The 23,275-nt window shown below is 34.9% G+C and overlaps 1 protein-coding gene across 12 annotated transcripts in view; it reads left to right on the forward strand.

Annotated features, from left to right (window-relative positions):
• Positions 1–23,275, forward strand: part of PUM2 (pumilio RNA binding family member 2) — a 75,445-nt gene that overhangs the window by 40,707 nt on the left and 11,463 nt on the right. For 9 of the 12 annotated variants that reach the window (XM_087716970.1, XM_087716971.1, XM_014066605.2 and 6 more), the window contains exons 10-15: positions 772–910; positions 8,282–8,425; positions 11,057–11,338; positions 13,791–14,027; positions 20,703–20,970; positions 21,481–21,610. In XM_087716970.1, coding sequence (XP_087573096.1) covers positions 772–910; positions 8,282–8,425; positions 11,057–11,338; positions 13,791–14,027; positions 20,703–20,970; positions 21,481–21,610 — 1,200 coding nt within the window. The remainder of the gene's footprint in view (positions 1–771; positions 911–8,281; positions 8,426–11,056; positions 11,339–13,790; positions 14,028–20,702; positions 20,971–21,480; positions 21,611–23,275) is intronic. The other 3 variants (XM_014066607.2, XM_087716972.1, XM_014066609.2) reach the window with 1 other exon arrangement.

Below are 23,275 nucleotides of genomic sequence, written 5' to 3' on the forward strand. Positions count from 1 at the left end.
TATAAAAAATAACTTTGATAAAGAAGACAGAACATTAAATCATGAATAATGTATATGGACACTTCCCCCATCCTATGAGAATACAGTTCCAGGTAAGACCAATTGACATTTTCCAGAATTGTTGTTGAGGTCATATGTCAAATTAGTTTATTAATCTTTTTACACCTAATGCCCTTTTTGTGATTTACCATATTGTTTGTTCAGTTTCATCTGAATAACAGGTTAAAGATGCTTATTATCTATAATTTGAAATGTTTGTAGAGTAAAAATACAGTCCTGGGGAGCTCAGCCTGATCTGTACTGACTGTGATTGGCAAAACGTTGACCATAGCTAAAAGTACTGAAGTAACTTCCACTTAAACAAGATGTGCTAAGAAAGAGATAATTATTATCGGTTAACAATTCTTTCTATATGATTTTGAGCCAACAAGCATTACATCTGCAATGATCTAAGAGAGTAAATATTTCACTAAACCTAGTAATCCCAATTTTCTGATAATTGCAATTTTAAGAACGTTAAGAAACGTAAGATGGCTATAAAGATGAAATTCTTACCTGTTTGCCATGCTCACCTACTGCAATGTGTGGAATTTAATTCCTTGCCATTTCTTGAATTATATTGAGCAGTATTGGATTCTACCAAACTTCATGTCTTGAACTTGCACCTCTTGTGCTGTATATTTTCTATCAACATAATTTGCTCCTAATACACATTTCTTTTGTTTATACATGTAAAAAAATACAACGAAAGCCATTGTTGGTCTTTTGTAGGTTCTTCGTACTGGAGGTAATCAGCGCCCTCTCACTCCCAACCAGAGTCAGCAAGGGCAGCAGGCAGAGTCCCTTGCAGCAGCTGCAGCAGCAAATCCAGCTTTGGCTTTTGGCCAGGGTCTTGCCACCGGCATGCCAGGTATATAACGATGAGTCCAGAAAACTAAAAACAAACTCAGTTTAAACATCCTGAAATCTTGATGTTATCGCAATAGCCTATTTAGCTGTAATTTCTTTATAACTGTTATTTAGCCCGAATAAAACTCTGAAATGTGATTTTCGACGTGTTTATAGCTGTCAGGATCAGCACAGAAGAATGCATTGGGAGAAAAGCAAAGAGTTGGGGATGATATTTAATGTAGTAACCTAGTTCCAGCCCTCTATCCTAGGGTGTCGTATCTATACTATCTCCCCCCAAATTAAAATTCCCTAGTTCTAATCTCCCACTTAATAGAGTTGGAAAACTAGGGAATGATAATAGCGTTCATGTTAAAAATGGCCCTTGATTTATTTCTGTAGTTTGTTTTCTGCTGCAGCATTGGGTACTTTCCAAAATATCCATGTCAGGAACCTTCTAAAATAGAAAATGAACCATAAATGAAAGACAGTTCCTATGTGCATTGTATCCAGCACCATTTTGATGTGTTAATCTTAAAATGTATGTAGTATTTGTTATAATATGTAATACATAATTTATAACTCAGTTCATCAACATTTTAGAAATGTTATATTTTTTTTAAAAAGTATTCTGCCTTAATCTACACTAATTTATTTAATATCAACATTATATGTATTCTTTCCTTTGGTTAACACTAAACTAGATTTGTAATGTATGCATTTCTAAATTAGAAACTGAATTTGCATGCATAGCATTTAAGCTTTGCACTGCTGATAATGCAGCTGTTTCTCTGCTTTTATGCAAACCGCAAAGCTGCAACTAGCTATTATGGAGTTTCTTTATTGCGTAATGGTAAGATTTTGTCAAACAGTTTAAACTTGCTAGTAATCCACAGCGGTTCCACCACAAAACCGCGGACGACAAAATCGCGGTCGATGAAAGCGCGTATGTGACGTCATCACAGCGCGACGAAAAAGATCGAAAAATGTAAAAATAAAGCGAAAACCTTACCCTAACCCCCCCAAACCTAACCCTAAACCTAACCCTAAACCTAACCCTTAACCTAACGCAAAACCTAACGCTAACCCTTAACCTAACGCTAAACGTAACGCTAACGCTCTAAACCTAACCCTTAACCTAACCCTAACCCTTAACCTAACCCTTACCTTTATGTGAATTGGCTTGCTGTAATTTAATTTTTATTTCAATTTTTCGATCTTTTTCGCCGCGTTGTGATGATGTCACATACGCGATTTCGTCGACCGCGCTTTTGTGGAACGCGGTTTTGACGGGTCACGATCCACAGCTATAGTTGCTTTGCCTATGAGTGCAAAAGGGTAATTTCGGGCACTTTTCATTTGGAATATTTCATCTTCCTAGCAAATGAATCATTGGATGATATTCAGAATAGAAGGTGAAACTTTGTGGTACTTTTTGTGCAGTATGGCACAAAAGTCAGGTGTTCCTTTGGCCAGTTGAATCACTCCTGTTCCACCAGGATTACAGTTTCAGTTGATCCTTCAGTCAACCATTTCAGATTTCTTTTCAGTTGCTGCAAAGAAGTCTGAGAGCCTGTCAGTTCCTTCTCTCTCTCTCCCCTTCAGCCCCTTGGAACAAATAAGAAATCCAGGGTGCTTTGATCATGGATGGGTGTGGGTTAACCATGCACCCTTTTGCAGTAGGTAAAACAGAACAAGAACACAAAGAAGATGCTTGATGAGCATCAGTTTTGTAGTACTGCTTGGTGGAGATAGTTTGAATTTTTAATTGGTCCTGCCTCTACTATTGACTGGATTATCATGTTTCTCATCACACATTAGTGTCTCTTCTCTGATCTAATTAAGTCTGTTGCGTGAATATTTTCTATCTATGTCCATCCATCCTCTCTCCCTCTTTCCCTTCCTTGCATTTTCTTGCAAGGACCAGGTACCCTTTTCTCTAAATATAGTAATCTAACTTGTTACACAGTCCTTACATGGAAAAAAAAAAGAATGAACAAACATTTGCAGTTGAGATTTACATATTATATTAGACAAACGTCAGTTGGTATTTACATATACTGCTGTTGTGGCACAAATTTGCTAGTGAGAAATTTGATCTTGGCCATTGCATAATATTGCTTTTTAAAGTTTTTTAGAATGTTTTTAAAATTGCATTTAACTGTTAAACTAACAAACAGAAGGCATAGGAACCCTTAGCATTCAGAGGTACAAATATACAAATATATTGTGTTACAATATAAATCATGCTGCATATAGCTTCATTATGTATCAGTGCCATGTAGTTTCACTCGCATTGAATTCAATTTTAGTTGACAAAGCCAGACTGTTTATAATTTTAAGCATTAAAGAGAGTCTAAGGAAACATAATAGCATTTCTTGCGAAGTAAACACATATAGTTCTTCGTTAGGATAATGGGTATCTATCCATGTATACTTGGAACAAAGTCCTATCATATTTCCACCTCACCCTCTGCTCTTTTAAAATTATTCTAGTAAAATAAAGATACCAGAGATTTTGTACAGTAAATTGCAGTTAGGTATTTTTGTAGATTTAAACAGGTACATTTGTTTTTTAAAAAGAAAAAGTTTAAAGAAAAAAAGAATCAGCATATTTGCTAAAATACAAGGTCAAATAAATGCTATAATGATTAAGTCAATGATAAGGTTAATCCATTTCACATTGATTAAGTTCGTCCAACGATAATTGAAGTGGCTTAGGTAAATCAAGAATGATTAAATTCAGTATTATGAAAAGACTCCAAGAAAACATTGTAGATCTCAATTTTGGATATTTCAAGTGTATTTTACCTGAGGAGAATCTTTTAGTAAGCAGAATTGAAATAAAAAATGATTGGTGCTACATCACTAGCATGCTCATACTTGTAGAATAATTAAGTAATCCCTTCTTTTTAGAACTCAAAGTCAATATGGAGTACAGATAGTCCTCAACTTATAGCCATTCATTTAATGACTGTTCAAAGTTTCAGTGGCAGTGAAAAAAGTGATTTATTATCATTTTTCATATTTATGACCCATGCAGCATCCCTATGGTGACATGCTTGATCAATGGCATGTTTTCATGATGGCTACAGTATTCCAGGGTCATGTTGATCAGCCTTTGTAACCCGACAAGCACAATCAATGGGGAAGTCAGATTTTCACTTAACAACTGTGTTACAAACTTAACAGCTGCAGTGTGTCACTTAACTATTGTGGCAAGAAAAGGTTGTAAAATGGAGCAGAACTTAACAATTGTCTTTCTTAGGAATGGAAAAGTGGGACTTAGTTGTGGTCTTAAGTCAAGGACTACCTGTATATTCCATATAGTTAACAATTCTGTTGTGAAATTATGCCACAGCCATGAATGGCAGTCAAAGAGAAGTGTATTCATATACACCTTTTTAAATGAGTAGCTATTCTGCTCTGCTATCCTCTTGACAAGTACTCTTCTTACTTGGCATAGTTTAGCTTTCATTCTGCCAGCGGAAATTTCTACAGTAACAAGACTGATGTAAACCAACTTTGTATTAGTAAGATCCTGATTACTACAGCTGCTTCAGCCAGTAGGAGAACCAAATAAGAAAAACTTGACATTATTCCTTAGAATTCTTGCTTATTTTAGGGGTGGGGGAGGGACAAGCTAATTTTATTCTTTACCTCCCGATCAAACTTCAGGAATGGACAGATGCATAATATTAGGACTAATCTCACCATACTATTTAGAACATCTTATGATGTTAACGTACTTATTTCTTACATATCTAGTACTGCTTATGATGCACATTCAGTTTTAAGTAAATTGTTACTTTACTTTTAATATCCTCTAACAGATTATTCTACATTCTTTACAGAGAAGCAGTGAGCAGAAAGCAGTGAAAACCTGATCATTTGCTAGCACGTGAAAATATTAGCGAAGGTAGTAGAACAGAACAGCACAGTTTAGTTTTGTATATGCATCTATAATACGAAACACAGTAATTCCATTTTCCAGAAGCATATTCTCCTGACAATACATGAGTAGTCACGACTTAACTCTGCATTATCTGTTTTGCTATCTTTTTGCCTGTTATATATATTTGCTTATTTCATGCTAAAGAAAGATGTATGCCAGACATCAGATAACAATTTTTTCTAGGATTATGTCTGTAGAATGTTGTCACTCAGAACATGATTAACCACTGCTCTTTAAGGATGGGATGCTGGATCATGCTGCTGAAGTTTCTACTTGCTTTAATTTCTTTGATGGATGTTAGTATTCTTGTTAATAAGGATAGGTACAGTAGCATGAGGAGCATTTTGCTAAAATCAAGAGAGAATTGCCACTATAACTTAGTTGTCGCATTTTACCTCATGAGATCAGAGGAATGATAGATCATATGGATTTGTAATGCCTTGGGAATTTTCTAGAAAATATAGCCTTGTTAAGATTTCCTCCTCTTTTATTTGGAATTAAGGAATATTCATACTAGTATTCACATAATATTTTGGAAGGCTCAGATCAATAAAAGTATCAAGGGTTCTCGCGGAAGCATGAATGCCAGGAAATTTGTAAGTCTGCCTTCGATCTTACTCTAGCAATGGTGATAAGAGCATGAAGTGATCACTTCGCCAACGTAATTTTGTAGATCCCTTTTGGGTGAGAACAGGCTTTAGGAGAGGCCAAACAAAGCAATAGCATCAAATATTAGAACACCTCTGCCCTATCTGCAGAACTTTCTCAATTATGTTGACTACTTAGATACATTGTAATTCAGATTTACTATTGGTTTGGAGACAGAAATAACTTCAGACCTCCTGGTACACCACAATTACATATCTATAATCATGCAGAAATTACTAACTATAATCACTATGCTATATTATTATATTATAGTTACTATATTAGTAACTATATTGGCCATGCCAGCTGGAGGAGTTAGAACCTTTAGCACACTATTCAGAAAATCACAAGTTATTGTTACTTTGGTAAATTATCAGATCATAAGTAGGTGAAATAACCTGGAAATTTTGACAGCTTGGAGAAAATTGGGATTTGTGAATTATGTTGTTTATTATGGTATTTTACTAAATTACTTAACAGGAGGAGCACAGGATGCCCAAAGTCCTTGGAAAATTACCTTAGGCTGTATTGCCTGCATGTTACTCCTCTGTATCATACACATAGCCTAAGAAATGCCCTAAGTAATCAATATTATCCTTATGTTGTTCATTATGCACATTAATCTGCTGAAGTAAACATTCATGATTTTGGAATAACAAGCCAATAAAATATAGATTAGACATGTATATTTCATCGGGGACTTTGGAGGCTCTAGAAGCTTTTGAGGTGCTGTGTTCAAATAAAATGACCAATCTGGATAAATAGCAATAGCATAGCAATAGCAGTTAGACTTATATACCGCTTCATAGGGCTTTCAGCCCTCTCTAAGCGGTTTACAGAGTCAGCATATTGCCCCCAACAACAATCTGGGTCCTCATTTTACCCACCTCGGAAGGATGGAAGGCTGAGTCAACCCTGAGCCGGTGAGATTTGAACCGCTGAACTACTGAACTAGCAGTCAGCTGAAGTGGCCTGCAGTACTGCACTCTACCCACTGCGCCACCTCGGAAAGGAAATACTATGGCTGTAGATTAGTTTTATTTGCCCTGAATGAAGAACTAAATGATCAGTGTAGTGCCATATAACTTGACACTACTTTGGGGAAACCTATGGGAATTGTGACAATTGCTTTTTTACACAGTGGGAATAGTACCCCTAGTGCAGTCCTGCCTGAAAAGGGCTGATTGTGCATATTTTGGTGACTTCTGAAATGGACAGTTTGAATACGTTCTGCATGAGGCTGCCTTCAGTGATAATTCAGACATTTCACCTGTTGCAGAATAGGGATGCACAAATAATGGTTGAAACCTGCTGATCATTCATGTGATGCCGATATTGCTCCAGCTGCATTTGTTCCAATGCATTTTCCAATCCAATTTAAAGTTAGGATTTTAACTTTCAAAGCTTAAACTATTTGGGCTCAGTTTAAAGACAGTTATTAGCTTGCCCATTTTCAACAAGAAAGTCCTTTTACTTGGCATATGTTGCTACCAAGGACACATTAGAAGAAACAACTTGATCTTCTATTGCAGATTTGTCAGGAACTGTTTTTACAATACTGTTTTATTCTTACTAATGTAGTTTGCTTTGTTGGGTGGCTAGAATCTGTTTGAGTATTATATAAAACAATATTGGCCATAAGAAAAAAGTTGCCTAGGTTATTTTTATTTTAATTGCTGTAATATATAAAGTACATTTCATAAAGTGGAATCTAAAAGCATGTGCTTGCTGCTTCTTTGCAATAAGCTTTAGGAGAGTGCTATCACAACCTTATACTGCTTGGTACCTGATAAAATTTAATATATCTGCAGTTTACATTCCATCCAATAATATAATCTGATATAAGAAGACCTTGGTGCTCTCTAAGCTTGGTTGTTTATTTTGCTGATGTTTCATTATCCAAAAAGGTAATACTTGTGCAATAGTGAATTTTGTTCCCTATTTATATACAAAAGCTTGCCCTGCCAGTTTTGATGGGGGTGAGGTTTTCTCCTTGATAGTTCCTTGATTAGGCTGTGAAACACCCTTACAGACATCAAAATTGGCAGGGCAAGCTACTATACATAAACAGGGAGCAAACCCCACGCTCATAGTGACTATGTTACTTAATTGGATAATGAAACATCGGCAAACAAACAAGCAAGCTCAGCAAACACTGAAAACTCCATAGTTTGACGCTGATCTTAAATATATGGCTTTCTATTATAATCTGATAGAGCTAAGCTCCCCCACTTTCCTTGACCAACTTCTTTGATGAAATGTTTGAAACTCAAAGACTTCAGCTGGCCCAGTAAAAGAGGTTGCTAGGATGACCAGCATTTCTCATTCTTTTGTAGTTCATTTGTTATTGTTTTACCACACATCTTTTACATAGTCTGCTTTGAAACAGTATTATCGTAATGCTTCCTTTAAAGGGTGATCAACACTTCTGTAACGTCATTTTGTCTGGCTAGGAAAAATGATCTGGATCCATCTTGCATTTTTCTCCTAGCTTGGAAAGACCAGGAGAGTGTGATGTGATGGCACCTGAGTGAATAACTAGATGAAGGCAGGAGGGAAGGACAGGTGCATGGCCTTATTTGTTCATTCTGGTATTAATCTATTTAGCCTTGAACAAAAACATATATAGCGTACTGTACTCAGTAATATTTAAGCACAAAAAGAATAAGGGTTTTCAGTTCTAGAAAACAGATGACACCCATCACTTGTTCAAAGTTAAAATAGGCAGTTAGCTGTAAAAAGAAATATTCTCACTAAAACTTATTAGATTGTGTGTTTTCTATTGATTAGGCTATCAAGTGCTAGCCCCCACTGCCTATTATGATCAGACGGGTGCCTTGGTGGTAGGTCCAGGGGCCAGAACTGGACTTGGAGCACCTGTCAGGTTGGTGGCTTCAGCACCTGTTATCATCAGTTCTGCAGCTGCACAAGCAGGTAAGTACCGTATTTTTCAGACTATTAAGACACACCGGAGTATAAGACGCACCAAGATTTTGAAGAGGTAAATTAAAAAAAAAGGTTTTTGTCCTCTCTGGCCCCCAGGAGCACTCTACAGGCCTCCCAAACACTCCACATGCCCCCTTTTTTGTGAAAAACATGGTATACAGAGAGTTTGGGAGCCCTGCAAAGTGCTCCTGGGGGGTTGGGGAGGTGAAAGACAGGTGCATTTTTCACCAAAATGGGCCCCTTTTTTTTTTTTTTTACAAAAAATGCGGTGTGCAGAGAGTTTGGAAGGTTTGCAGAGTATTCCTGGGGGCTGGGGAGGGCAAAAACATTCCTGTTTGTGTGAAAAACGGGCCCATTTTCACTCATTTCTGCCCTCCCCAGTCCCCAGGAGCACTTTGCAGACCTCCCAAACCTTCTGTATGCCCCGTTTTTCACAAAAATTCAGTTTTTGTGAAAAATGCAATGCGCGTGGTGGGGTTTTGGGAGGCCAAAAATGCTGTATTCAGTGTATAAGATGCACCCAGATTTTCACCCTCTTTTTTGGGGGGGGAAGGTGCGTCTTATACTCCAAAAATATGGTAGCTTTTTTGCAATTTTATTTTTTAAATGGTCTAACAGATCTTTTCCCGCTTTGCAATCATTCAGTTATTCAGAATATTTATTCATTTCCATACACACAGACATAGATGCAGGAACATTCTCATCTAGTATATTTCTCTTGACATTTATTCTGTCATTTGTCCCAAGGGCATAAAAGATTTCAGTTACAGTTTCTTAGGTTAATTCAGAAGTACTCCCCATTCTTTTTATTTGTGGCATAGTGTAAAAAATGTCTGGATGAAACAACAGTGAACAGAGTAAGAAGCAATAGTCCCAGTGTGCTATAGTTAAAATATATTTTTTCCATCCATTACAAATACAGGTAGTCCTCAATTTGCAATCACAATTGGGACCAGTATCTTGGTCACTGAGTGAATCGGTTATTAAGCAAGATGTTATACTCAATGGCCATTAACCAATTTTGCAAGTCATTAAATGGACAGAGTCCCAAATTAGGAGGATTGGGAGTTCTAGTATAGGGTACACATAACTGTTTCTGACCTCAGAAGCTGCAAAACAGAGAGAAAAATCTGCCTGCCTGGTTAGATTTCAAGTTCAAGCAGCACAGAGCTGAAATTCTTCCACTGGCAGCTCTTTTAAGAATGCAAGAACTGCCTACTGAAAGATGTCGGAGACAAGAGGAAACCATCACCCCCAGAATCTAGAGATCTTCTTGGCAGGCAGCATCATCTTTCAACTTTCCTTCTCAGTTTCTCAATTGACTTTCTGGGAAAGTCAGCAGAGAGAGTTGCAAATAACAATCACGTGATTGCAGGGACAAGTGGAAACAGATTGGGAAGCACCCAGATCCTAGTCATTTGACCATGATGCTTTGTGATGGACAGAAGTTCTTTACACTGTAAAATATCTTTTCTGACTCTATTGTTAATACAAACTGTTGTTAAGCCAATGGTTTTAGGTCAAGGGCTACCTGTATATTTGTTATAAAGGTTATCTGTGTAGCCATTTTACATTAAGAAATCTTGATTAGAATGTTGTTGTTGGGACATAGAGAAGTGGTTCAATGGCTAAATTTTTTTCCTTTTGGGGGGCATTAAATAATTGGGCATTGTAAAGGTACCAAATTGATAGTAAAATATAAAGTTAAAATGCATTGAAAGTGCTGCAATTTTTTGTTCATTTTTAGAGGTTCAGGGGTTGAAGCTTTTTTATGTGATTTGTGCATGTCCTGCTTTTGCCATACTTGGGTGTGAAATTCATACGATTTAGAATAAACTTTACTTTTCAAAGAACCATATTCTTCTATCCCCCCCTCCAAAAAAAGAGTTAAACAAACTCAAGAATTGTGTTGTCTTTATGAAGGGGAAAGATCATGGGATGAATCTATATTTGCTATGCCCATGGAAATTCTTCACTCATTGCTTTCAGTTTGTCTACACTTATCTAACAGAGGGGAAAGAAAAATCAACCTTCTGGCTCTCCTGTTGTTTTTACTTAAACATTTTTATAGTCTATATTGACTGCTAATTATAATTTTAATTCAAACTATATGATTGTGTCTTAGTATTTCTTAATGCTTATGCAGGAAAACAGCTGTTGACCATATTATTAGTATGACACTGAAAGTTAAATTAAATATTTGTAATTTTTCTTATATACATTATATTTATATTCAATTTTTATATTTAGCATACAGCATGAACTTTCACTTCATTAAGTGCGTATAGATAGACATATTAAAGCTCACAAACAAACTAAAGGGCCATTGCATTTGTATTTTAACAATTTAGAATTGGAAAATCTCAACGCTATATTAGCAATATTTGTCAGAGCCCAGCACAGATCTTTGCATTTGTCCATCACAGGATGAGAGTGTTTAGGGACACTCAAAGCCATTTGTGTGCAACAACTCCATTTATTTAAGATAGTGTTCTCAGAATACTAATATTTTTTCTTAGACATCGTAACTCTTTGTATGGAAAATTTTAAGTGCTCTATTTCTAAAACTTGAAATGTTCTACATTCCTACTGATTATTGAAAACCATGGTGTCTTTCAGCTGCTGCAGCTTCAGCTGGAGGAACAGCAAACAATATCACAGGAACCACAAATGGGCTTTTTCGGCCCCTTGGTCCTCAGCCTCAACAGCAGCAACAGCAGACAAACAACAGTCTACAGTCTAATTCCTTTTATGGCAACAATACTTTAACCAATAATTCTCAGAGTAGTTCACTCTTTTCACATGGTCCTGGTCAACCAGGAAACACATCTCTTGGCTTTGGAAGTAGCAGCTCCTTGGGAGCTGCCATTGGGTCTGCACTTGGTGGATTTGGCTCAACCGGTAAGTTGTTAACTTTTAAAGAAAACAGGGGAAGAGGTTGTATGGGTTGATGTGATTCAAATAATTTTTCTTTAAATTATTTGGATGCATTGCATTGCTATCTCTTGATTTGAAAGAAAGTCAGCTTGACCAGGCAGATCTGGCATATGAGAAACAATTTGCATTAGTGACTATGAAAGGTAACTCACATTTTTGTGCTCCCGTGATTTTATATTCAAGATCATTGCGTAAGTATTTAAAAGGTTACTTTTGACATAAGGGGTGGGCAAGAAATATCATTTCGCTTTGCTTCCTCCTCTCTCCAGCTTGGTCAATTATCAGGAGGACTGTTGCTGGAAGTGAACTATAGTTTCCTTTCTCAGTGTTGCAAGGATGCTCTCCTTGCATTCTTCACTGTTTTAAGCCAGGCATTTTATAATATGCAAGAGTAGAAGCAAATACCTTCCATTTCCTGCCTAAAGACATTTTGCTTCTATATGGAGGCAAGACATGTTTTTTTGCAGTTGTCTTGGAAATTCATGTAGCATTTGTCTTTCAAACATCTTGCAGTAGGTAAACTTTGTTTTAATTGTTTCAGTTCACAGATGCTAAATCTTGTCATTTTCTATAGTTTCTATTGTATAATCTTTGCTACTTTATTCACAATGGGATGGTACATGGCCCCCCTTTTAGAATTCATAAAGTTCTTAGATTGTGAAAATTATTTTCTCATCGGATAATGTATGAATTGTTTTATTTTGCATAGGCTAAGGCATGAAGAAGCACACACAATTTTGTGCACTGTATAAAAGGGGGCTTGCACACCTTGATCTTGGAAAATGTCCCATGTGAAACAATTTTTTAAAATATTTAGAGGACTTCTTAAAGCTCTTCCTATTGATTGTTATAAGGAATTCCTCATCACTTTTTTGTCTTGTAGAATTTGTATTTTGGTTGATGTCCACTGAAATAAATAAGTAGAAAGAAAACACTATAAAAAGAAAGGATCTAATAAATGCATAGTCATTCATTACATGTTTTTACTTGAAAGTTATTGATGGCAAAATCAAGGATGATGTTTCTGTGATTTTTTTTACTTAAGGAGAATAATATCCTTAATATATATTTTTTAAAATTGTAGCCTTTCAGTCTTATATGCAGTTTTTCAGCATTTTTATGAATAATTAATGCTCTATATGAGTATTCCACTCAAACAAATCCTGGCTTTTATATAAATACATTTATTCAAATGCATAATTAGTTTTTTTTAACTGTATAAGAAATAGTCTTTTTGTACCAATCACTCATTTTTCCCTTCATTGCATTTTGAATACAATTATTCTCAACTAGTCTTAAAGTGTAAATTTCTTAAATGCTACTTTTAAAAGAATACCTTACTACTCTTAGAATATTATCTCAAGGAGACAATATTAAGTGATTTGTCAGTCATCTAGTGAGCTTGACAGCTGAATCAGGATTTTAAAATATCGATCTAAATTTCATTTTAATTTTGAAAGAACAATTCATCCCCCCCCCCATATTTTAGTAAATTAATTGGCTCACTGATGTCTTAATCTTTAGAAATCACTGCAGTTTCTTTTTCTGCATTAGACTGAAATTAAGAAATTCTAAATAAAATATACATTTACTAAATAGGGATACAAAATTGTTAATATGGCTAAACAGCTCAATGTTCATAATAAGTGGTGTTTCAAGATTTATATTAGTTAAATTGCTCAGGTAAAACCTTCTGATCAATATATAACAAGTATTTATTTAAATTCCTAAACCATACTTTTATGAACACATCAAATTTTGTTATTATATTTGTTCACCCATCCCTATATTATCTGTCTGTGATCCAAATCATTTTAAGACTTTCCTTCAAAGTATCTTTAGACTTTTTATTGACAAGAATGTATAGTGTGGCCACCATATCTTATTTCTAAAGAGTGCAGAATCTAAGGATAATTTTAGTAACAGCGTAAAACAGGATGAAAGAATTTATTATTTAGGCTATCTCTATACAAAACCCTCTGTTGCATGCCTAGAATATGACTTGAGTAGTTCCCCCTCTCAGACTAGTACCTAAATTGAAAGAAAAAAATGAAGACATTTGCAGAAATTATTTGCACTTAAGATTCAACTTCATTGGTTTGTATTAACACATTTAAGACATGCCTAACTATTGGTCCCAAAGCCTGACTCCAGAATGCCAAATACTATGACAATGTGACTAAGTCTTGAGTGAATCAAGACTTGGAGATTGCTCAAATTTGTTTCCATATCTGAGGAATGCTTGTACTCATTTGTGATTTATTAAATCATGTGTGGTTATCACAGTAATTGTCTCTAGCATAACTTGATTGTTATAACGAATATGATCATATCTTGTATTGCCCAGCTGTAGGTTGGGGCTAGGTTTTCTTTGGTTGACACTGTATGTAATAGGGTCTTTTTATTTCTTCTTCAGTTGGCAGTTCTGCAAGTAGTAGTGCCACAAGGAGAGAGTCTCTATCTACTAGTTCTGACTTGTACAAAAGATCTAGTAGCAGCCTAGCACCCATAGGGCAGCCATTTTACAATAGTCTGGGATTTTCCTCCTCTCCAAGCCCAATAGGCATGCCTCTGCCAAGCCAAACTCCAGGACATTCACTTACGCCACCGCCATCACTTTCATCACATGGATCCTCATCCAGTTTGCATTTAGGTAAAAAAAACAAAGCCCTTTTTTGTTTGTATATGTTTGTGTGTATATGTATTTTTATATGTATATCAATATTTTATGTTGGGTAAAGATGTCAATCTGCCTTTTTGGTAAAACGTTGTATAGGGGGCCTAGTCCCAATATGTTGCTAATTGATTGGCCACTGAGAGCGATCAGCTTTGGGAGCTAAGTGTTGGCCCATGCCACCCTACAGATTTTTCACATAAAAATGAAATCCTGATATTTAGTAAACTAAGAGTGGGTTGTTGTTGTGTTGTGGTTGTTGTATGACAGGCAAAGATATATATTTTTTTTCCGTATTATTGTAAATCATGCATCTTTTTTAATGGAGTCAGCTTTAGGCTAATGTTTAGTACATGGTAATGATACAAGTTTTGCATCTCGGTTTTTAAAAAAACAAAGCTCGGCAAAGTATGCAGTAAAAAAAAACTGCTTTTAAATAAACAGAGTAATGAATTCACAGTAAATTTTACAAATTCGCTTTCGAAAGAAAGAAAAAATGAAAATGAAAGGCTTTAGGGAAATAGTGGCATTCAATCTGTAATGTGCCCTTTCCATACATACACTTGTAGTAATTTCATGCTTGAACCAGTAAGGATGTATATAAGCATGGTTTGTATCCAGATTGATACTGTTGAGTAATATATGTTAAAATTACATTATTCTGTGGCATGCTGTGCCACAGCATGCACAGCATACATACACTTGTAGTAATTTCATGCTTGAACCAGTAAGGATGTATATAAGCATGGTTTGTATCCAGATTGATACTGTTGAGTAATATATGTTAAAATTACATTATTCTGTGGCATGCTGTGCAGTATTTAGTCATATAATTCCCTATTATTAATTATGTATTTAATGTAAATTGCGAATAAATCACTTTATATGCTTTATTGTATAGGCATTTTACTAGCGAAAGGTCTCTCACCATAAATGACATCTCAAACTTGAATACTAAAAAAGTTTCAAAATTCACATATCATATAACTTTCTTAAACAAAATTTGCTCAATTATGGTATGTTGTCCAAATAAATACTAAAATTCAAGTCCATGCCTACAATGAGGAAAAAATGGACTAAATAATGTTCCAATAACAAAATGGAATAGGTAGAAGATGAAGTTCTACTTATAAATTTGTATAAATACAAATACGCGATATTTGACTGTGCTATATTTTACTTTTTCACCTATCCCTAATTTTTCTGCAATACCATTCTCATATCAAATAATGCATCATTTCTCACTGCAACTTCAACCTTATACCATCTGGAAGGCTGTTCCTAAAAATATGGACTTCCAGAGCAAGAAGACAATAGTTTTAGTTTTAATATTCACCCTTCCTATATCATTTATGCACATGGCTCTCTGGATTTTATTCAGAATCGAACACTTAAGTGCTCAAAGGATGATTTATTACTTCAAGATAAATAACATTAATGTACTTCAAGCGTCAAAAGTAAATAACCAATTTCACTTGTGTAATATATAAATTATATACATTCTTCACCAAATGCTAGAATATACTTTTTGTGAATTATCTATTACTTATTGGACATAATTTGTACTATATCACGTATTCTGCTTCTGACTAATCATAGAGAAGAGCAAAAGATGAATGCACAAACATTTCAGCCTTGTTTATTTCAGTGCTGGACTTGGAACTTCCACTGGATTCTGGTGTTCCATTAACAGCTTTAACTTTGTGTTCTCAGCCATGTAGGCATAAACTTTCAATTTAATTTATAGCAAACATTTTTAAATCATTTAAAATGGCAATAGAACCGTTTATTCACTATATCTGCTATAGGATTTTGTGTTTGATCGAAGTTATAAAAACACCTACGGAGTAACATCATTTAAGTGTAAAAGCTTGATTCTGTGTCAACTTTGAAAAATAGCTGACTTTAAAAATGAGAAATACATATTTCAAATGTTGGCTAGCCATCAACTGATGTTATTCTGTATTCATGTAGTTCTAAAATTTACCTTCTTGAGAAAGTTTAGATAAAGCACACATTCTGAAAAATATTTGTAAGACTTCTCACAAGAACTGAATGTGTGTGTCTGTTAATAACTTTGCAAAATGTGCCACATTATAATTTACTAGGTGATGCATTGTAAACCAAAAATATTTTAATGTTTGATTTAAACATTTTAAAACATTTCCCATGAGTATTAAAATACATAGCATATTTAACATTAATACACATTTTTATTTATAGTTTGTGGAAAGGAAGTATTAATCAAATCCTTAAAAGTTCAGAAGTAAGTTTTTATTGAAAACAATTTTTTATTAAATAATGTCTAAATTGCAAAATAGACCCGTCATCTTTTCTCTTTCTCCAACAAAAGCATACTCCTTAGCAGAATTCTCTCAGGATGCTCTTCTAATAGAATAAAACCCTCCCCCCTCCTCTATTACTATACTGGGTCTGATATTTTTCTACAAAGCCTGCAGTCCTGTGGAATACATCTTTGCATGGACAGAGATTTGCAATAAGAAGGGAAACTGTTATAGCAGCTGCATGAATCATAGCCAAAAATGTTGCTTCTTTAACACTTTAAAAAGAGATGCTTTGCACGTGCTTCTGGATGTTTTGTGCAGACCTAAAAACTAATATATCTTGGGCCAAAGACTTTGGGGCAGCCTCAGAGATTCTTTAGTAACAGAGGAGGTTCAATGGTGGATTTTTTTTGTGGGCATTGGAAGTCTCCCTTGATATTTGAGGGGACAGAATCCTATGTTTAGGAGGCTTATAGCATGGTTGTCATAAACTCTAAGTTCCGAATAGGTTAAAGACAAATATCATTGCCTGTTAATTTTTTTAATTATTGCCATATAAACAGAGAGAAATTTCTTGCCATGACTTCTTGCCATGACAGAAAGAGTTTTTTAACTGTGCATATCTGTCATCATCATTATGCTAAAGAGAATAAGCTAATAGAAATAGCACTTATAAAATGCTCTAGAGTGCTTTATAGCACTGTCTAAGCGGTTTACAGAGTCAGCATATTGCCCCCAATAATTTTACATCATTTGAGGTAAATGAGGTCCTCATTTTACCGACCTCAAAAGGATGGGTCAGTCTTGAGCTGGTCAGGATTGAACTCCAGGCTGTGGGCAAAATTAGTCTGCAATACTGCATTCTACCTACTGGGCCCCCATGGTTCCTAATGCTTTAATCTGATTAAAAGTACCTCAGAATAAAATTCTTTTCTTGGTGTATTAATCTTTGTTCTACCTGTTTAAATTAATTGCTATTGCAGCATTTTTGCTCATTCCCTGCTTTTTTGCCTTTCCCTGTTCCATTTCCACTTGGACCAATAAGCTGTTGCCACCTCTGCTAATGTTATGCTTCCCATTATCATGGTCTTTCTATGTATTACTGAGTTTTAATTCTTCTCATAAACTTAGCTGTTTATTTGTGTAATTATGAAGATGATGATAGAATGGATTTATTCATAGCTTATTTTATAGAAATAGGTCTGGATATTTTGTAAAAAATAAAATGAAAGTAAACTTGTATCTGTTCCATACTTAATAAAAACTGCCAAATATTAATAGAAAAAATTGTTTCCAGGGACAATTTTCCGAATAAGTTTAGTAAGATATTTTTAATAATACTAATTATCATGTGCTAGATGCATATCCAGTCACATGGCATATGATTTTAGTAACCTTGTTTAACGCTGCTTTTAAGATTTTATAATTGCATACATTTTATAAAAAATTACAAATATCTAGTTCATGACCTTTTGCTTAAAAACAAAACAAATTGTGTGCAAGGTAGTCCTGATTTGTTTATTTTGCCTTGATTGTGTGCGCTGTTTACATCATTAAATCCATAAGAATTTCATTCCCATAAAAATCTATTGCTGCAGATGCAGACTTTGGTAGTTATCTCAAATATTGAAAATGGTAAATAATGCTTTACTCTATATACTAAATGAAATTTGCTGTCACTTTTGGGCTTTACGTTGTGAATGCACTTCACTTGACCAGATTTCAACAAGTAATCTTCCTATGCTTGTATTAATAACTTTTGCACGTAATATATTTCATCTCTATTCAGGGTTATCTCCAGAACAAGAAACTATTATTTTGTTTGTCAGTACTTTAAAAAAAGGAGCACAAACAATCTTTGGGATCTAGTTTTAGATACAAAGCTATTTCTATATAGTTATTTTCAAATAACTAATGCAACGGCAGGTTTTTTTAAATTAATCAGATAGACATTACTGTCATGTTTCTTTAAAAAACAGAGCACTTTTGTAAAATATAAGTGGGCAAGTTTGAGTAGTTTGAATGGTTTAAGTGAAGTCTGGTTGGGCAGATTCAGAAAAAAACAGGTACATAGAATTTTATAAGAGAATAAGTCCTTCTAAAGACATCTTCATGGATTTGGAGTCCCCTCTGCAACTGTGTGAGATATGGCAGTGTTTCTCAACCTTGGCAACTTGAAGGTGTCTGGACCTCAACTCCCAGAATTCCCCAGCCAGCGAATGCTGGCTGGGGAATTCTGGGAGTTGAGGTCCAGACATCTTCAAGTTGCCAAGGTTGAGAAACACTGAGATATGGTATAGAGGAAAAAGAAGGAACAACTTTGAGCAACTCTCTTGGTGCAATTAGAAGGGTCTTCTATTCATCCAGGAGACTCTTTATATCCCAGTCTTTGAAACTAGAGTTTTAGGTTGTAAGTTATTAAATGTTAATGTAATCTTTGGTTTACAGGCATTTAACCTTGTGAATACATTTAATCTTTAGTTTTGAATTTGTTTTCTGTAGCAGAATAGTTTTTATAAGACAATAAATATAATATATTTCATGATGAAATTGCTAGTCCATCACAAGCCAATATTCCAAATTTTACAAAACACTTGAGTTGTTTCAACTCCATTACTATAGGAGTGTTCTCTAAACCCTTAATATCATGCTGTTTTGGCACTGCATTCAGTTAGATAAAATTAACTCCTCCTCCCTTTTCCTGAGCTGCCTACACCACTCTCCCAAAAAATTTTCTTGGGAGCTTCCCTGTATTGAATTTTCAGAAGTTTTCAATAGTATGCCATTTCCAATGCTATTCAGGAAGGCCTTTCACTCCTAAAAATAACTTTTTTAAAGCAGGATGTAAAGAAGTCAACTTCTACTAATTTTATGTTATGTACATGTTTCTCTTGGTATGGCTATTTTAAAAAAATGAATTAGAGAAAAAGGTTAAACAAGCAGAAAATGTATTGAGCAACTGATTTCTTCCCCCTGAAATAGTAAGGGATTCTTGTGAGCCATCCTCATGACAATTAGTCAACCAATCCATATTACTTAGAATTATATATTTTAGTATTACGTAATCGACTCTTCTCCCACACAAAATGTTCTTTTTAATAGTTACATCAAAACATGCTCATTCCCCTATATACCAGATAGATACTTTCTGTAGTTCCACATCTGATCTGTTGGTGCTCAGGATTGCTGCCATGGTGGTTCAGTTGGAAGGTGTTTCAATTAGTATGTTTTGAATGCTGGCTATTACACATAGTGTAGATGAAAACATCTTGTTCACCAGTATTTCAAATTTAATAACAATTATTTGTTTGAGGACATGATAAAATACATGTAGCTCAGGATTGAACTGTGAAGTCCTTGTTCCTTTGAGCTTGGCTGTTTGCTTACAGACATTTTGTTGCCCAACTAGGTAATAATCAGTGTGAATGAGTATGGGATGATAAAGGAACTATCCTCCCACCAAAACTGGCAGAACATATTACTAAATATAAGTAAGGAGAAAACCTCTCCCCACTTACTTGCACAGATGATGTTACCTAGTTGGGTAATGAAATCTTTGCAAGCAAGTATCCAAATTCAGATATCACCAAAGACTCCACAGTTGTACCTGTTACTATTTATTTATTGAAATGCTTTATTTTGGTCAGTTTTAGTATTTTAACTACCTTTGCTCTTTTATGTATATTTTATGTTAACTGCCTTGAGCATATTGGTAAAAAGAATAATTTTAATGGGTTGTTTAGGAAGTAACATTTAGTTAGGATGCTTGAGCTATTTTAATCTAAATAATAATAAAGTAGGTAAAATCAGGATTTAGTTTGAGCAGGATTTGGAGTTATGATAAAAAGCATTTATATGTTCGTGTGTATATGTTTTAGAATATTCCAGATCTCTAACTTAATTAGCCAATTTGTTAATGCTAATTCCTTAGAAGGGAGTAAAATGTATTATCAGGAAAAGGGATTTAGTTATTTAATGTATTCCACAATATTAGAAGGTTTAAAAGGGGTAATTTATATTGTTAACTTAATATACATACAACAATCAGTAATAAAAATTATATAACCTTTTGTGGAAAAACATTAATATCCAAAAGCTTGTTTGTTATTTATTGGAGTTGTTTTTTTCAGAGTTGTTTCAGCTGTTGCTTTTTAGACTTGAATTTTTAAAATTATTATACTTGGGACAAAAAGGAACAATCAGAATGTCTTTTGTTCCTTTCTTCTTAAGTAATATCTGGTTACTTGTCTGGTTACTAGTGGTAGTTAAGAAAATGTAAATAGAAACTAATTCTAGCTTTCCTTAGTTTGAGTAGAGTTAGAGTAGCACATACTTAAAACACTGTACTAACCAAACTGCTTCATTGTAGGGGGATTGACCAATGGTAGTGGTCGCTATATTTCAGCAGCCCCTGGAGCAGAAGCCAAGTATCGCAGTGCTGCAAATACCTCCAGTCTTTTCAGCTCAAGCAGCCAGTTGTTTCCTCCCTCACGGCTACGTTACAGTAGATCTGACATTATGCCCTCTGGGCGGAGTAGGTTATTGGAGGATTTCAGAAATAATCGCTTTCCTAACCTTCAACTAAGAGACCTTGTTGGGCATATAGTTGAATTTTCACGGGATCAGCATGGCTCTAGGTAAGCATATAGCTCTCCTGAATAAATAGGGGAATATATGTTTCTTTTAGTAATGTCTTTGGGGAATATATTGAACGTCGCATATATTAATATTCAATATTGATGAATCATTCTGATTAAACATATATTCACACTCTGTGTACCCAGAGACCTAAATTTGGGGATTCGATTGGCATTTATAACAAGATGGGATACACAATATGAAGTCAAATTTTGTTTTCAAAGTGAATCAGAGCCCACTTAAATTAATTGTACCTCACTGAAATTGGATTGATGTGATTGTAAATAATAAAAGCTGTACCTAACTTTCCTCCAACGCAACCTAAAAGTAGCTTTTATTTTACTATTTCCCATATTTCACTTACAAAATAATTGAAATAGAATTTTAAATTTGTATATGGAATTTAGTATCTCATTGGCATGATTGGCTATAGTCATTATAATCACAAAAAGCTTTAAAATTCTTGCTGTATTTATTTATATTGGCCTGTACATTTCTGACATTTACAGATTTATACAACAGAAATTAGAGAGAGCTACTCCGGCTGAGCGCCAAATGTTGTTTAGTGAAATTCTACAAGCAGCGTATCAGCTGATGACAGATGTGTTTGGAAACTATGTAATACAGAAATTCTTTGAGGTAAATATGTTAAGAATATTGTTTACAATTTTAATCATATGAAGGTATTTAAATAGAAGATTATTCGCGGATGGAAAACTTAACAAACCTTAGGGATAGAGTTACTTTAACAAGCAATGAAAATAAAAGTTAAATATGCACATTTTTGTCTGTCTTGCGTAAATAGCTACAGGACAGAGCTCAGTAAATGAGCAGCCGCAATGGATTAACCAGTAACACAACCCATAAACAATGCAACATTAAAAATAGATTTTTCTGGCAGATGGCTTGGGGCTTTCTAATAGACATGCATAATGTATAATTTTTGTGTTTGACATTTTGAAAGCTGAACAGAATAATAACTCTTTATATATAATCCATATGGACAATGGACACGTTTATTGACTAAAAAGTAAATACAACTTATAAAATACATAGAGGCAGCAGTATTACAATCCAGCAACTCTTTAACTTCTCCATAGCACAAAACTGACAAATATGTAGTATACCTACAGGTCAGGTAAGCAAAAATATTGTTTCTGAGCAATTAGCTATCACATTTGTTGCAGCATCATATAGTCTCAGAACCAGCGCACTCTAACATTCACTGGTTGGTCAGTGGGGCTTAGCCCTAATTGTTAGAAAAAAAGCTAGCGTGTGACTGCCGGTTGTCAGAAGGTGAGAGAAAGGCTTAGTTCTTAATTATCTTCCAATGGTATGTTGAGAAGTTTAGTAGTAGGAGACTGTTTTTCAGGGAAACCAGCTTTTCTACCAAGGCAGCGTTTACACATGAGACATGGAATGTCACTTGCCTTGGAAAACACAGTGTTCCAATGTGTAATCATCGATGAACCTGGCTAGTTGCAAGCCGTGATGACTAAAACAGTGTTTTGTCATTTCCCTTTTTCTGGCTTATGAAAAAAACTACAACACATACCTAGGGAGATTACAGTTAACTCTTATGCCTTTTTCCATAAGCCAAGATTCCCTCCTCTTTCCTCACGCACAATGTGGTACATTCTTATGCTTGCCAAGCGAACCCCACTGTTGGATCTGGTCCCCTGATTGCTACCGATGCCAGAATTGAAATACAGCTTAATATTTGTGCTTTGCCTCCTGGCAACAGCCTAATCTCTTGACCTCTGCATGGGCTACATGTAGAACTTTATTGTTTATGATAATTTTCTTCATTTGAGTACTCTATCACATAGCTACTTCAGAAAGTAGATTACATTAGTTCCCAGTCAGCCTTCTTCAGACTCCCAACTGAAGTTCAAAGAAATTGATATGAGCAGAATCTGCATTAATTTAGATGAGTTGATAGACAAATGTGAAAACGAATTTTTATTATAGTTCGTTAAGAAAGCTTACCTCTGTTTATCCCTGTTGTGTAGCCCCACCTCAGGTAGCCATTTAAACAAAGTAGGCAGACTTCTATTGCATGTGTACAGAAAGCAGGAATCAGAATACTGATTTCACTCTTCCTCTTTTTTTACACAGCAATAGAAGTATTTTGTAATTTCAGTGTACCCCATAAGATTCCAAATTATAATACCAACTTCTACAGGGTAACTTTGGAACTGACCATTTTAAGACCAGGAATTCCTGCCAAGTGAGAAAAAAATTTTTGTCCTTTGTGTTGGTGACTTAGAACCCATGATTTAGCATCTCTGACTGCAACCATCA

The sequence above is a fragment of the Thamnophis sirtalis genome, unplaced genomic scaffold (genome assembly GCF_051295495.1).
Source record: "Thamnophis sirtalis isolate CommonGarterSnake01/CBP01778 unplaced genomic scaffold, rThaSir2_p1.2 scaffold_5, whole genome shotgun sequence".
NCBI classification, from domain to species: domain Eukaryota; kingdom Metazoa; phylum Chordata; class Lepidosauria; order Squamata; family Natricidae; genus Thamnophis; species Thamnophis sirtalis.